The 15,355-nt window shown below is 44.2% G+C and overlaps 1 protein-coding gene across 1 annotated transcript; it reads right to left on the minus strand.

Annotated features, from left to right (window-relative positions):
* Positions 1–202: 202 nt before the first annotated feature.
* LOC125088538 (protein C19orf12 homolog) lies at positions 203–13,519 on the minus strand. Its single transcript, XM_047709751.1, has 3 exons — positions 13,449–13,519; positions 5,956–6,116; positions 203–456 (listed from the first exon to the last, which is right to left on the minus strand). The coding sequence occupies exons 1-3, from the start codon at positions 13,517–13,519 to the stop codon at positions 203–205; spliced, it is 486 nt and encodes a 161-aa protein (XP_047565707.1).
* Between the last annotated feature and the right edge of the window lie 1,836 nt (positions 13,520–15,355).

Here is a 15,355-nt window from a genome sequence, read left to right on the forward strand (position 1 = left end):
GACCTCTGACTAGGACCCCGTGTTCCCTGGGTCTGGGAGAGTTGGACCGAACCCATGAGCAATGAATGGGTGAGGCTTCCCCCAACTCCACAATCACTTCTATGAGTTATAAGAACAGTATAAATGGTCCAGCGCCCAGTGGGTCAGCAGAATCATCTAAATGAGACCCCCACTTCCCAGGAGAAACTTCGTGGTCAACATACTAAACTTCAGCCTGGAGCTGCTTGGTGATATAGTTCTCCAGCATCACCAGCAGTTGCTGTTTCAGGTTCTCATTGCTCATAACGTGCTTGGTCAGTTCTTTGGGGTCCATACACTTTAGGTCTCCAAGGATGGTGATGGCTTCATTATAGAGCTTTTGCTGCTCAGCAGGTTTCAGTTCCTTTATGATCTCAGGAATAGGCTTAAGCTGTCCTCTGGTCCTTGATATATGTAATATATTCCCAACAGTCCCCCCTAAGAAAACAAGGAAGGGTTAAATTAGTTGGGCATTATTTAAAAGTGATGGGCTCAGATTCTTACTCTGACAAGTGGACACATTCACGCACAGGCCAGAACGGGCTCAGCTGTGCATCCACTCTACCCCACAGTGCAGGGAGCAAGGATTTCTGGGGTTCTCAGTCCATTTGGCTCAGATAACTGACACCCAGACATGCCCTTCTGTAAGCTCTAGTCTCACAGATGCAGCGCGAAGCATCTCCCACCACACGGCTCTGAGAACTGAAATCCAGGGTCCACAGGTTTCCTGCTTCCCACAAAACTCTCTCATCTTGAAGCAGAGGGCTGAGAAGCAAGTGAATTTGCAAGGAGAATCATATCAGTGGTGAGATGAGTTTTCTCCATCGAGTGTCTAATATGCCTTTTGCCCCTGAACTTTGGAGAATTTCAGTGAATTCCCATGGTTAAAGGATGCTGGGGACAGAGAAGGAGACCTTTTCTCTTTAGCTCTCAAGAGTTGTATGATCATGAATAGCAAATATGATTTACTCCACTATTTCTCTTCCTGTGACCCCAAAAGGGCATAACCATTATTTTTAAGTATAAATTTATGATCAAATTTAAGGTGTATGTTTTTGGGACTCGAGGACCTTATGTCAACAGAAAGTTCTCTCTGATCAGGTGCAATGAAGATCTGCTAAGGAATGCACCCTGGGGCAGTGGTCTCAAACTCAGGTGCCCTCAGGGTGCAAGCAGGTAGCTGAGAGGAGTGAAGAGGGCTGAGTGAGCTTGTGGATGACAGAGAGCTGGGTCCCTGTCTAAAGGGAGTGGTGGCTACCCTTCTCCAGCCCTTGGAGAGGGCACGGATTGCATGGAGCACTGGGTGTGGTGCAAAAACAATGAATACTGTTATGCTGAAAAGAAATTAAAAAAATGTCTATACTGCTTAGAACAATCTATACTTAAATGCCATTCCGATCAAAATTCCACCAGTATTTTTCAAAGAGCTGGAGCAAATAATCCTAAAATTTGTATGGAACCAGAAGAGACCCTGAATTGCTAAAGAAATATTAAAAAAGTAAAAAGGCAAAACTGGTGGCATCACGTTGCCTGATTTCAAGCTTTACTACAAAGCTGTGATCACCAAGACAGCATGGTATTGGCATAAAAACAGACACACAGAGCAGTGGAACAGAGTAGAGAGCCCAGATATGGACCCTCAACTCTATGGTCAAATAATCTTCGACAAAGCAGGAAAAAATATACAGTGGAAAAAAGACAGTCTCTTCAATAAATGGTGCTGGGAAAATTGGACAGCTATATGTAGAAAAATGAAACTTTGACCATTCTCTTACACTGTACACAAAGATAAACTCTAAATGGATAAAAGACCTCAATGTGAGACAGGAATACATCAGAATCATAGAAGAGAGCATAGGCAGTAACCTCTTCGACATCAGCCACACCAACTTCTTTCAAGATATGACTCCAAAGGCAAAGGAAACAAAAGTGAAATGAACTTTTGGGAGATCAAAAGCTTCTTCACAGCAAAGGAAACAGTCATCAAAACAAAGAGGCAACCCACGGAATAGGAGAAGATATTTGCAAATGACTGTACAGACAAAAGGTTGATATCCAGGATCTATAAAGAACTCCTCAAACTCAACACACACAAAACAGGTAATCAAGTCAAAAAATGGGCAGAAGACATGAACATACACTTCTCCAATGAAGACATACAAATGGCTCTGAGACACATGAAAAAATGTTCATCATCACTAGCCATCAGGGAGATTCAAATTAAAACCACATTGAGATATCACCTTACACCAGTTAGAATGGCCAAAATTAGCAAGACAGGAAACAACATGTGTTGGAGGGGATGTGGAGAAAGGGGAACCCTCTTACACTGTTGGTGGGAATGCAAGTTGGTGGAGCCACTTTGGAGAACAGTGTGGAGATTCCTTAAGAAATTAAAAATAGAGCTTCCCTATGACCCTGCAATTGCACTACTGGGTATTTACCCCAAAGATACAGATGTAGTAAAAAGAAGGGCCATCTGTACCCCAATGTTCCTAGCAGCAATGGCCACGGTCGCCAAACTGTGGAAAGAACCAAGATGCCCTTCAACAGATGAATGGATAAGGAAGATGTGGTCCATATACACTATGGAGTATTATACCTCCATCGGAAAAGATGAATACCCCACTTTTGTATCAACATGGACGAGCCTGGAAGAGATTATGTTGAGAGAAATAAGTCAAGCAGAGAGAGTCAATTATCATACGGTTTCACTTATTTGTGGAGCATAAGAAATAACACGGAGGACATGGGGATATGGAGAGGAGACGGGAGTTGAGGGAAATTGGAGGGGGAGATGAACCGTGAGAGACTATGGACTCTGAAAAACAATCTGAGTGTTTTGAAGGGGCAGGGGGGTGGGATGTTGGGCCAGCCTGGTGGTGGGTATTGTGGAGGGCACATATTGCATGGAACACTGGGTGTGGTATATAAACAATGAATTCTAGTACACTGAAAAGTAATTAAAAAATAAAAATTTTTAAAAATGTGTATGCTACCCAGAGCAATCTATACTTCCAACACCATCCCAATCAAAATACCATTGGCTTTTTTCAAAAGTGCTGGAACAAACAATCCTAAAATTTGTATGGAACCAGAAAAGACTCCAAATCACCAAGGAAATGTTGAAAAAGAAAAAGCTGGGGTCATCATGTTGCCTGATTTCAAGCTTTATTACAAAGCTGTGATCACCTAAACAGAATGGTACTGGCACAAAAACAGACACATAGACCAATGGAACAGAGTAGAGAGGCCAGATAAGGACCCTCAACTCTATGGTCAACTAATCTCTAACAAAACAGGAAGGAATATCCAAAAGAAAAAAAGAGTCTCTTCAATAAATGCTGCTGGGAAAATTGGACACCTATATACAGAAGAAAGAAACTCAACCATTCTCTTACATGGTACACAAAAATAAACTCAAAACAGATAAAAGTCCCTTGATTTTTAAATAAGGATGATTAGATATTAATAGATGCAGCCCAGCTGGATTTACTGACTTTCTCTGAAAGAACAGAGCATGAAAAGCGAAGACACTAACTTCAAAGTGGACAAACCTGGCAAATACCACCCTAACCAGTTGATCAAAGTGGACTTCATCAGGGAGGCTGTGGATGTCACATGTCCCTGAAATGGCGCTATGAGACAGACATTCTGCCGCTGTCTGCAGTATGCTTTCCCAAAATCCACAACCCAGGCTAAGCATGAGCAATCATCAGCCTGACCCAAACGGAGAGGCATTCTACAAATACCTGCCCAGGACTCCTCAACAGTACCCAGGCCATGAACACAGCAAAGTCTGAGCAACTGTCACAGAGCTGGGGAGACAGAGTAAGGAGACACGAGGATTAAATGCACTGTGATGTCTTGAGCTGAATTCTGGGACAGGAAAAGATCTTAATTCAAAAACTGGCAAAGTGCAAAGAAAGTCTGGAGACTAGTTAATAGGGATGTATCACTGTTGGTTTCCTACTTTTGACAAGTGCATATGATAACACAAGATGGTAACGTTAGGGGAATGGAGGCTGAGTGAGAGATATATGAGAGCTCTCTGCATGGTATCTGATATTGGAGTTCTTTGCATAGTCTCGCCAACTTGTCTTTAATTCTACTATTCCAAAACAAAAGGTTTATCTGAGAGAATACAGCCCAGGCCAGGGAGAACCCGGTTGTGGGCTGGATGCTGCCAGCAGGCAGTAAAACCTGCACCCTCTCAGGAAGCCAAGTGTGGAGGCATCTGAAAGCACACAGCTCCTCTGGGGCTGAGCCCGGGCCAGCATCAGGCGGGGAAGACTTAATACTGCCCCTGATCACCCTTCCCCTCTGCTCCAAAAGAAGGGAGGATTCAGGGAGGGAAAAACAGTCATTTACAAGATTTACTGAACTTTCTCCCACAACATCCATGAAGCACTCCGTGCCAACAAGAGATGCACTCATCTTCACTAAACCAATATTTGATTTAGAACAACACTTCATGCAAAAAGTCACCAGGAATATCGACCAGCAAATTACTAACTCTTTGCACAAGAGAAAATTCCTTGGTTTTCTGGGTAAAATGATGCTCCGCCCACGATTAGTGGCTTCGAGGAGCAAATCCCCTGGGTTCCCCTGGCAGACAACCCGTTCTCTACCAGCTTTGACAGAATCCAAATAAGATATGTGCTCCCACAATGGCATCTGGGAACAGCTATAGGATAAATGATCTCATCAAGCCCTCCCCTGATTACATTAGATGGGGGACAGGGACAGAGATAAAGAATGTCACTGAGGAAGGAGGCAATGGCCACGTTTCCTCCCTCACTGGCTGTTCCTTGGATGGTGAGAGGCTGAAGTCAGGACTCACTAATTCACAGATGGGAAAGGGAAATGTACAGGTGGAAGATCTGGTGTCATCCACACACTGATTTACTCCCCAGTGTGATCTCTGCATCATGAAACATCCTTGAATGCCAATACTGCCACAGAAAGACAGAACAGGGCAGGAAACCATGCTGTGAGCTGAAAACAGAAGCCAACCTGGGCAAACAGGCAGTCACCTCTCCAGTCTGTGTTTGTGGGAAGACTGGAGGCAGTGCTGTGAGCTCGCCCACGTCCCCAGCACAGGCTGGCCAGCACAGAGCAGGCATTCAGTGATGTATCTGCTGAGCCCAGTGTGGCAGACCATGACTTTGCTGCTCCCCTATACTGCAGGTTTGATCTGAGGCACCTCACAAGGAGGCATAATCCAGTCCCTCCTCACGTCAGCCCCACACAGCAGCCCACTCTCTGGTGCCACCCTGGCCCAAGATGAAAACCACATAAGAATCCTTCCTATTCCTATGACATAGGAAGCAACCTTTCCTGGCTCCAAGAAATGATTGGGAAACCAGCCAAACCTCCATTCATAGCAAAAAACTGGCTCTAAAGTAGAAGCAAGTAGCAAAAGTGTGAGTAGGGATGATCACCCTAGGATAGTTTGCTACTTTTTCTGAATTTGACTGTTGGTTTCAGAATGGGGCTGTCTCCATGAATGAGCTCATGTAACATGGCCAGACAGCATCTGCTCCTAGGAAGTGCTCAGCAAATCCCAACTTCCTCCCTGGTTCCCTTCTACAGTGACATGTAATGGTGACAGGGGAAGGACACCATCCAAGAGACCCAGGACACGCTGATATCTTCAGAGGCCCAGACACATCCCTGAGGGGAGAGGCACCCTCCAGGTCTGCATGACACACGGACCATTTGCAATAATGCCCTGCATTTCTGAGACCATCACACTCAGAAGCCTGTGTTTTCAATAGAATAAATTAGGGCCACAAAGATCAAGTCACAGAAGAAACCTCAACTCAACAAACATCTCCCACAGCACAGGGACTTCTGTGAGGTCTCTGTGGTAACAAAGGCCTTTTTTCACAATACCCCTGAGGCTGGCTGTCCCTGTAAGAAGCTTACACTTACCAACAGCTAGTCCGGGAGGGCCTCCAACTAAACCACCGATGAAGGCTCCAGCTCCTGTGACCAGGGCACTTGTCCCAGAGTGCTTGAGGGCCGCCTTCATTTTTGTCTCCTCAGAGATGGAGCAGAGCAATGTCATGACGTCTTCCACCAGGATGGACTTCCTGAAGGGAGACAAAGGAAGCATTTCAAGGGGAAACTTTTAATGAGCATGAAAATATTTACACCCAAATTGTACTCATGTTAGTTTCAAGGACAGTCCTCATATAGAGAACAGGTGCCCTGCCATCAGTGGAACAGATATTCCCTACTGATGTGATAGGTTCCTTGTCACAGAGGAAGCTGGGGAGCAGTTAGTTAATAAGTGCACAGAACCTGCAGAATGGATAAGACCTCTTCCTTGCCCTCTGCGTAACTTCTGATTTAGGACATATTCCAGAGCAAACCCAGCCACAAGCTGCAGCAGCTCATCACAACTGAGGCAAGTGTGCCCTCTCTCGTGTCTGCAGCCTTCCTGCTGGCTCAGGCACCCCTAGTGCACAGAGGAGCCTGGCAGAGGGCATAACATCCCAGCCTCGAGTCCTCTGTCATGTGATAGGGCAACAGAGCTCATGCCAAGCCCAAGAAGGGGAAAGAACTGGGCTCCGTGACCACACTGGCCTGTGTGCACACATGCCTGCCCCGTGACCCTGAGCAGAGCATCATATTCTTTACCCGTAAAAAGGAGATAATCCACCTACAAGCTGGATTCTGGAAAGGTCTGAGTGGAATGGATGCAAAGTACCTGATATGACTCTGCGACATGGCAGCCCTGAGATCTGATGGCTCTAAATGAATATTCTGTTACTGATACACACCACTGGGTATTCTATAAGCAACCATTCCTAAAGCCCATCCAGTTCTGCTGGATATCTGGTCTAATATCTGGGTGATACTAAAGCAGGGCAGGATGGCACTAAGGATGAGCAATAAAGTGAAACAACCAGATAATAAGATAAACCAAAGAATTCCAGGGGGGTTATATATGCTTGAATAGACAGGCAAATGGACCCTTGGAACAATGAGCTTAGAACAAGTCTCTGTAATCAAAAAACCATTGGCTACACTGGTGGGAAACTGGCAGGCAGGGAGGGCAGAGCCAGAATGGGCTCTACCCCAGGGTCAGTGAGAATGGAGAGCCACAACACTGATGGGCCACCTGACAGGATCCGGAAGTAAAATCCAAGTGATCAAGAGCAGGTGCTTCCCCTTCTGGCTTCATCTGGACCCAAGGCTGGGAGGGCATTTTCTTTTTATCACTCCTGTTTTCATGCATGGAGCCCCTAAAGGAACTTGACACAGTTTAGGGCAGATCCTCTTGCTTGAGACTCTTAGTTACATCTCATTTTGACCCAAGGAAAATTCAGAACCAGCCACTCATGTAAAATCATCCTCTCAATCCTGGGGGAGAATTTTGAACTCCTAGAACAATTCTGTGGGTCTGCTCGTTCACCACAGACTGGATTCAGAACTTCTCTGCCATCCCAAGTGAGATAAGAAGTGTCCTGTGCTCTGGTCCCTGCAATGTTCTAAATCAGTAATTCTCCACAAGTGCACGGGAATCACTGCTGACCTTGTTAAATGCAGCCAATATGCATGGGCTGAGATTCTGTATTTGGAACAAGCCTTCAGCTGGTCTCTAACCCCACTTCGGACAGCAAGACTCTAAGAGACCATGACCCAGACATCTGACATCAGCAGCTTAGTCCTTGAGTTCAGAAAGTGCAAACAAGCATCCACCAAAAGTGTCTGTTTGACCATGTGGGGTGTAGAGGCAATGGAGGGGCTGGCCCTACAGGAGTGCTCAAGGGACTGGAGGAGAAGTCAGGAGTACCTGCCCCCACTCTGGCTCCTTGTGTCTTGGACCAGCCAACATACCTTTGAGCCTCCTGCCCCTTTCCTCACTACCAGACCCCCTTGCACATGGAGTCCATGTGTCCTCCTCCACCCTGGAAGAGAGACCACATGGGCTTCATGACTTGTCCACACATGAAGTTTACAATAATAAAATAATATTATAACAGCAAAGGGACTTCACATGGCAGAAGTCACTATGAAATGAAGAGATACTTGTGTGACTTGATTTATCTAGTAGCCATAGTGCTGTGAAGCTGTGCAAACAAAATGAGTTTTATTTCCAAAGACTAATTTATTTCAAATATTGACAATTGAAGGAATTTGGTTTCATGGTAAAACCTTTCAAAAAGCTTACAATCCTCCTGTAAAACATCTAATTGTCATATAGTTTACATCTGGTTTATCTAGCTTTTTAAAAAAAGATTTTATTTATTTATTTGACAGAGAGATAGAGAGAGAGAGAGCACAAGTGGGCAGAGCAGCAGACAGAGGGTGAGGGAGAAGTAGGCTCTCCACCAAGCAGGGATCCCAATGCAGGGCTCAATCCTAGAACCCTAAGATCATGACCTGAGCTGAACACAGCAAATTAACCAATTGAGCCACCCAGGCACCCCTATATCCAGCTTTCTATCTATCAGTTTTACTGGGGAAAAGGGAGAGGAAACTTGGTCCCAGGAAGGCCCCTCTGGGTACTGCAATGAGCTTCCCATTTCCAGGCACATGAAGAGGCCAAGCATGGTCTGCAAGTCAGGCTTCCTGGCCAGGGCATTTTGTCCAGACACCACTCCTTTATGGACCTGAACTCTGGAATCACTTTCTGCACAGCAATAAAATGCACAGAAAGGAGGCAGATACAGCTACTTCACACTGTGTGGTCCATCTAAAAACCTAGCTTCCCATCTGCTCTGAATGACTTCATATAAACCCACAGGGGCTAAAAAGGCATCATCCTGAAAATGCTACTCCTAACCTCCAATTGTATACCTGGTTCTTGTAAACCTTCTTTCCCCACCTCTGTAGGCTCTGGTGCAAAGGTCACTCTTGGACACAACAGCACTGTCAGATTAGCCCACAGACTTTTTTTTTTAGTTTATTGTTTTTTTATTATTTATTTATTAAAAAAAATTTTTTTCGACTTAACAGTATTCATTGTTTTTGCCCCACACCCAGTGCCCCATGCAATCTGTGCCCTCTCTAATACCCACCACCTGGTTCCCCCAACCTCCCACCCCCCACCCCTTCAAAACCCTCAGATTGTTTTTCAGAGTCCATAGTCTCTCATGGTTCACCTCCCCTTCCAATTTCCCTCAACTCCCTCCTCCTCTCCATCTCCCCTTGTCCTCCATGTTATTTGTTATGCTCCACAAATAAGTGAAACCATATGATAAAAGACTCTCTCTGCTTGACTTATTTCACTCAGCATAATCTCTTCCAGTCCCATCCATGTTGCTACAAAAGTTGGGTATTCATCCTTTCTGATGGAGGCATAATACTCCATAGTGTATATGGACCACATCTTCCTTATCCATTCGTCCATTGAAGGGCATCTTGGTTCTTTCCACAGTTTGGTGACTGTGGCCATTGCTGCTATAAACATTGGGGTACAGATGGCCCTTCTTTTCACTACATCTGTATCTTTGGGGTAAGAAGATATGAACGGACACTTCTCCAGTGAAGACATACAAATGGCTATCAGACACATGAAAAAATGTTCATCATCACTAGCCATCAGGGAGATTCAAATTAAAGCCCACAGACTTTTTTTTTAATTTTTTATTTCTTCAGCATAACAGTATTCATTATTTTTGCACCACACCCAGTGCTCCATGCAATCCGTGCCCTCTACAATACCCACCACCTGGTGCCCCCAACCTCCCACCCCCCACCCCTTCAAAATTCTCAGATCGTTTTTCAGAGTCCATAGTCTCTCATGGTTCACCTCCCCTTCCAATTTCCCTCAACTCCCTTCTCCTCTCCATCTCCCCTTGTCCTCCATGCTATTTGTTATGCTCCACAAATAAGTGAAACCATATGATAAATGACTCTCTCTGCTTGACTTATTTCACTCAGCATAATCTCTTCCAGTCCCGCCAAAATACTAGCCAATAGGATTCAACAGTACATTAAAAGGATTATTCACCACGACCAAGTGGGATTTATTCCAGGGCTGCAAGGTTGGTTCAACATCCGCAAATCAATCAATGTGATACAACACATTAATAAAAGAAAGAACAAGAACCATATGATACTCTCCATAGGTGCTGAAAAAACATTTGACAAAGTTCAGCATCCCTTCCTGATCAAAACTCTTCAAAGTGTAGGGATAGAGGGCACATACCTCAATATTATCAAAGCCATCTATGAAAAACCCACCGCAAATATCATTCTCAATGGAGAAAAACTGAAAGCTTTTCCGCTAAGGTCAGGAACACGGCAGGGATGTCCGTAATCACCACTGCTATTCAACATAGTACTAGAAGTCCTAGCGTCAGCAATCAGACAACAAAAGGAAATTAAAGGCATCCAAATCGGCTAAGAAGAAGTCAAACTATCACTCTTTGCAGATGATATGATACTATATGTGGAAAACCCAAAAGACTCCACTCCAAAACTGCTAGACCTTGTACAGGAATTCAGTAAAGTGTCAGGATATAAAATCAATGCACAGAAATCAGTTGCACTTCTCTACACCAACAACAAGACAGAAGAAAGAGAAATTAAGGAGTCCATCCCATTTACAATTGCACCCAAAACTATAAGATACCTAGGAATAAACCTAACCAAAGAGACTAAGAATCTATACTCAGAAAACTATAAAGTACTCATGAAAGAAATTGAGGAAGACACAAAGAAATGGAAAAATGTTCCATGCTCCTGGATTGGAAGAATAAATATTGTGAAAATGTCTATGCTACCTAAAGCAATCTACACATTTAATGCAATTCCTATCAAAGTACCATCCATTGTTTTCAAAGAAATGGAACAAATAATCCTAAAATTCATATGGAACCAGAAAAGACCTCGAATAGCCAAAGGAATATTGAAAAAGAAAGCCAAAGTTGGTGGCATCACAATTCCGGACTTCAAGCTCTATTACAAAGCTGTCATCATCTAGACAGCATGGTACTGGCACAAAAACAGACACATAGATCAATGGAACAGAATAGAGAGCCCAGGAATGGACCCTCAACTCTATGGTCAACTCATCTTCGACAAAGCAGGAAAGAATGTCCAATGGAACAAAGACAGCCTCTTCAACAAATGGTGTTGGGAAAATTGGACAGCCACATGCAGAAAAATGAAATTGGATCATTTCCTTACACCACACACGAAAATAGACTCAAAATGGATGAAGGATCTCAATGTGAGAAAGGAATCCATCAAAATCCTCGAGGAGAACACAGGCAGCAACCTCTTCGACCTCAGCCGCAGCAACATCTTCCTAGGAACATCACCAAAGGCAAGGGAAGCAAGGGCAAAAATGAACTTTTGGGATTTTATCAAGATCAAAAGCTTTTGCACAGCAAAGGAAACAGTGAACAAAACCAAAAGACAACTGACAGAATGGGAGAAGATATTTGCCCACAGACTTTTTTAAAAAACAGAATTAGTTGCCAGTATTTAAAGACCAGATTTCACAGAAGACTGAAACTCGACCATTCTTTCATACCATACACAAAGATAAACTCTAAATGGATGAAAGACTTCAATTTGAGACAGGAATCTATCAAAATCCTAGTGGGGAACAGAAGCAATAACCTCTTTGACATCAACCACCACAACTTCTTTCAAGACACATTTCCAAAGGCAATGTGGAAACACAAGCAAAAATGAACTTTGGGACTTCATCAAGATCAAAAGCTTCTGCACAGCAAAGGAAACAGTTAACAAAACAAAGAGGCAACCCATGGAATGGAAGAAGGTATTTGCAAATGACACTACAGACCAAAAGGGGTGATATCCAAGTTCATAAAGATCTTCTCAAACTCAACACTCATAAAACAAATAATCTAGTCAAGAAATGAGCAGAAAATATAAACAGACACTTCTCCAAAGAACGTATTGCATGGAACACTGGGTGTGGTACATAAACAATGAATTCTGGTACACTGAAAAGAAATTTTAAAATAATAATAATAATAATAGACATACAAATGCCAATAGACACATGAAAAAAATGTTCAACATCATTAGCCATCAAGGAAATTCATATCAAAACCACATTGAGATATGACCTTAAACCAGTTAGAATGGCAAAAATTAACAAGGCAGGATACAACAAATGTCGGAGAGCATGTGGAGAAAGGGGAACCCTCTTACACTGTTGGTGGGAATGCAAGTTAGTATAGCCACTCTGCAAAATGGTATGGATGGCTCAAAAACTTAAAAATAGAGCTACCTTATGATCTAGCAATTGCACTACTGGGTATTTACCCCAAAGATACAGATGTAGTGAAAAGAAGGGGCACCTGCACCCCCAATGTTTATAGCAGTGATGTCCACAGTAGCCAAACTGTGGAAGGATCTGAATGCCCTTCAACAGAGGAATCGATAAAGAAGATGTGGTCTGTATATGCAATGGAATATTACTCAGCCAGAAGATAGATTGAATATGCAGCATTTGCAGTGACATGGATGGAATTGGAGGTGATTATGCTAAGTCAAATAAATGAAGCAGTCAGTTATCATATGGTTTCACTTATATGTGGAACATAAGGAATAACATGTAGGACATTAGGAGAAGGAAGGGAAAAATGATTGGAGGGGGAGATAAGAGGGAGAGATGAACCATGAGGGACTATGGACCCAGAACAAACTGAGACTTTCAGAGAGGAGTTGGTGGGGGATGGTTTAGCCCAGTGATAGATATTAAGGAGGGCACATGTTGCAATAAACACTGGGTGTTATATCCAAACAATAAATCATGGAACACTACGTTAAAAACTAATGTTGTTCTATATGGTGACAGACATAACACAATAAAATAAGTAAAAACCAGATTTCACGTACATCTGATTTCTGGTTTCTCTTGAATAATCAAAAGAGCAAGTCCCTTGGACCACTTTCTGTAGCCACACAGGCTAAAGCTAAGCAGGTCCTGCCTTCTCTCTGCCATAGACCCTGGCAGGGTGACCTTACCCATATACAGGCCCATAAATAGCTCAACTGCAACCTCTGAAATTCCCCTGCTTCCTCCTTTAAAGACTAAAGAAGCTACCAGTCCCCACCAAATGAATTCTCCCATCCAAGGTCCATTCCTGATAATCCAGTTGCCAGATTCTGACCCCAGCTTGGCTGTTTCTGCTTACTTCTGATGTCAGTCTCTCTGTGCCTCAGTGTCTTCATATGGTAAATGAATACCCAAGGAATGTGGGGCTGCCTCTGTACCCACAGGCCTCCCAGCACTATGCCCTGGGCACTGGGTCTCACAGCCCCTCACACCTAGCCTGTGGTGTAGGGGAGATTCAGGCCCATGCTTCTCAGTCCCCTGCCTACCTCATGTCTCCTGGTCCCTTGGCTGCCCCCAAGCACAGGCCCCACCTCCCTTCCCCTCCCTACTGGCTCTCCCACAGAGGGGAGGCCTTCTGGTCTCCACTCACCATGGCCACACTGCACAGAGCATAGCCACTGCGGCCGCAGTGACCACAGTCACTGCCACTGCCACAGCCATTTGGCTGTGCTGCACTGGCTTCAGCTGCTTTTCCGGGGCTTGTTTATGTTCCTGAGCTGAAGGACTCCAGGGGAGCTTCTCCTTCTCCAAGTCGGAGTATAGACCTGGCTCCGGCACCTGGGCTAGGCACTATGCCCCCAGACTGCATTCCTTTTTTCTGTCACCAGTCCTCTACTTTAGCTGGCACACATTTTAGATGGGCTTCCCTTGTACATTCTTCAAGCCTGTAGAGGCCTCTCCCATTGGCCTTTGATTCAGGATCTCTGACTCTTAGCTCTGTGGAAGCTCCTTCCCATTGATTGGGGCAAGAGAGAACTCTGCAATCTGGGAAATCCCGAGGTGCCAAGTTAATGTTTGCTGAATGTATGGGCCAGAGTCCAACATAACCTGGCCAATAGTGCCAACACTAGGTGCTTTTGGGTCTAGAGTTTGAAAGGCTATGTGCTGGCTTTACTGCCAGGATTTCCAGGGAAGGGGGTGTCCAGCTTCCAGGATAAAGCTGATTGGGGAACCCCCTGGGAGGGGGCAGAGGTGGAGTTGGGGATAGAGGTGGAGTGGGGAGCAGTGCAGGGGAATACTTTAGAGGGAGTATGGAGAAAATAACCCCCTCTGCCACCACACACAAACACACACACACACACACACACACACACACACACACACACACACAGGGCTGGTCTTGAACAACTCCTATCTGAAAAGGGCATTGAGGGCTTTCCATGGACTAGTCGACTTAATCCTGAAAGCCATCCTCCCACCTAGGCATGGTTGCCACTGCCATATTACAGAAAGAAGAAATGAGGTGCAGAGAGGTTATTCTGCCCAAAGCCACCCAGGTAGGGAATGTCAGGGTCCAGACTCTAACCTGAGTCCACCTGACTCAAAACCCTCACTGTAACCAGCGCTCTACCTGGCTTTCCAGAATGCTGTATACACCCAGAGGATGGACTTCTTTTATACTGCCAGAGTCATTTTGTTTCTTTTTCTTCTTTTTCCTCTTTTGAATGGGAGTATGTGTGAATACACACACACACACACGTATATACCATATGTACACATGTATACACATATGTATATACCATGTATATACACACATATAAATATACGCACATATACACATAATATACATATACTATAGTACATACATGTCCCAATATAGTGTTTTTTTAAAAGACATATATTTGTTGACTTACAAAAAGCTGTATTTAATGTATGCAACTCAATGAATTTGAGGATAAGTATATACCTGTGAGACCATCATCACAATCTATACCATAAAATTATCTATCACTCCAGAAGTTTTTTCTCACCATTTTGATTATTATCAGCTGTGTATGTGTGTGTGTGTGCACCTGTGGTAAGAACACTTAACATAAGAGTTACCCTCTTTAGTATGCATTTAATATAGAATACAATATTATTAGTTATAGGCAGCATGCTGTGTAGATTTCCAGCATTTATTTATCTTGCAGAACTGAAACTTTGCACCCTTTAACTATCATCATTTTGTTACTTCCATTTCCCTTCTGTCCTCATTGTGAGAAAGGGGCTCAAGCATTAACCTGGGTTCCCTGGGCATGGTGAATCACCCCATCCATTTCTGAATAGGAGATTTTGCTTGAGTTTGGGTGACAACCATCTCCAGGCTCAGGGGAGATTCTTCCATTTCTTTTGGCAGCTACCTCCAGAGGCTCCTTAAAGAATTGGGCTGCTGACTCCCCCAAAGGTGGGAAGGGGAGCACTGGTAGGCAGGAAGGATGCTGGAAATGGAAAAGCTGAGGCCCTCCAGAGAAGGTGAGCTGTAAGTAGTTCAGGAAACTTTACACCTGTCAGCAA

The sequence above is a fragment of the Lutra lutra genome, chromosome 17 (assembly GCF_902655055.1).
Source record: "Lutra lutra chromosome 17, mLutLut1.2, whole genome shotgun sequence".
Classification (NCBI taxonomy): domain Eukaryota; kingdom Metazoa; phylum Chordata; class Mammalia; order Carnivora; family Mustelidae; genus Lutra; species Lutra lutra.

Excerpts from the sequence above, each read along its gene's own strand:
- LOC125088538 (XM_047709751.1), bottom strand. The coding sequence starts at position 13,519 with ATGGCTGTGGCAGTGGCAGTGACTGTGGTCACTGCGGCCGCAGTGGCT. Across the intron at positions 6,117-13,448 it reads CTCTGTGCAGTGTGGCCATG|GAAGTCCATCCTGGTGGAAG; the intron begins GTGAGTGGAGAC and ends GTCTCCCTTCAG. Across the intron at positions 457-5,955 it reads CCCTCCCGGACTAGCTGTTG|GGGGGACTGTTGGGAATATA; the intron begins GTAAGTGTAAGC and ends TTGTTTTCTTAG.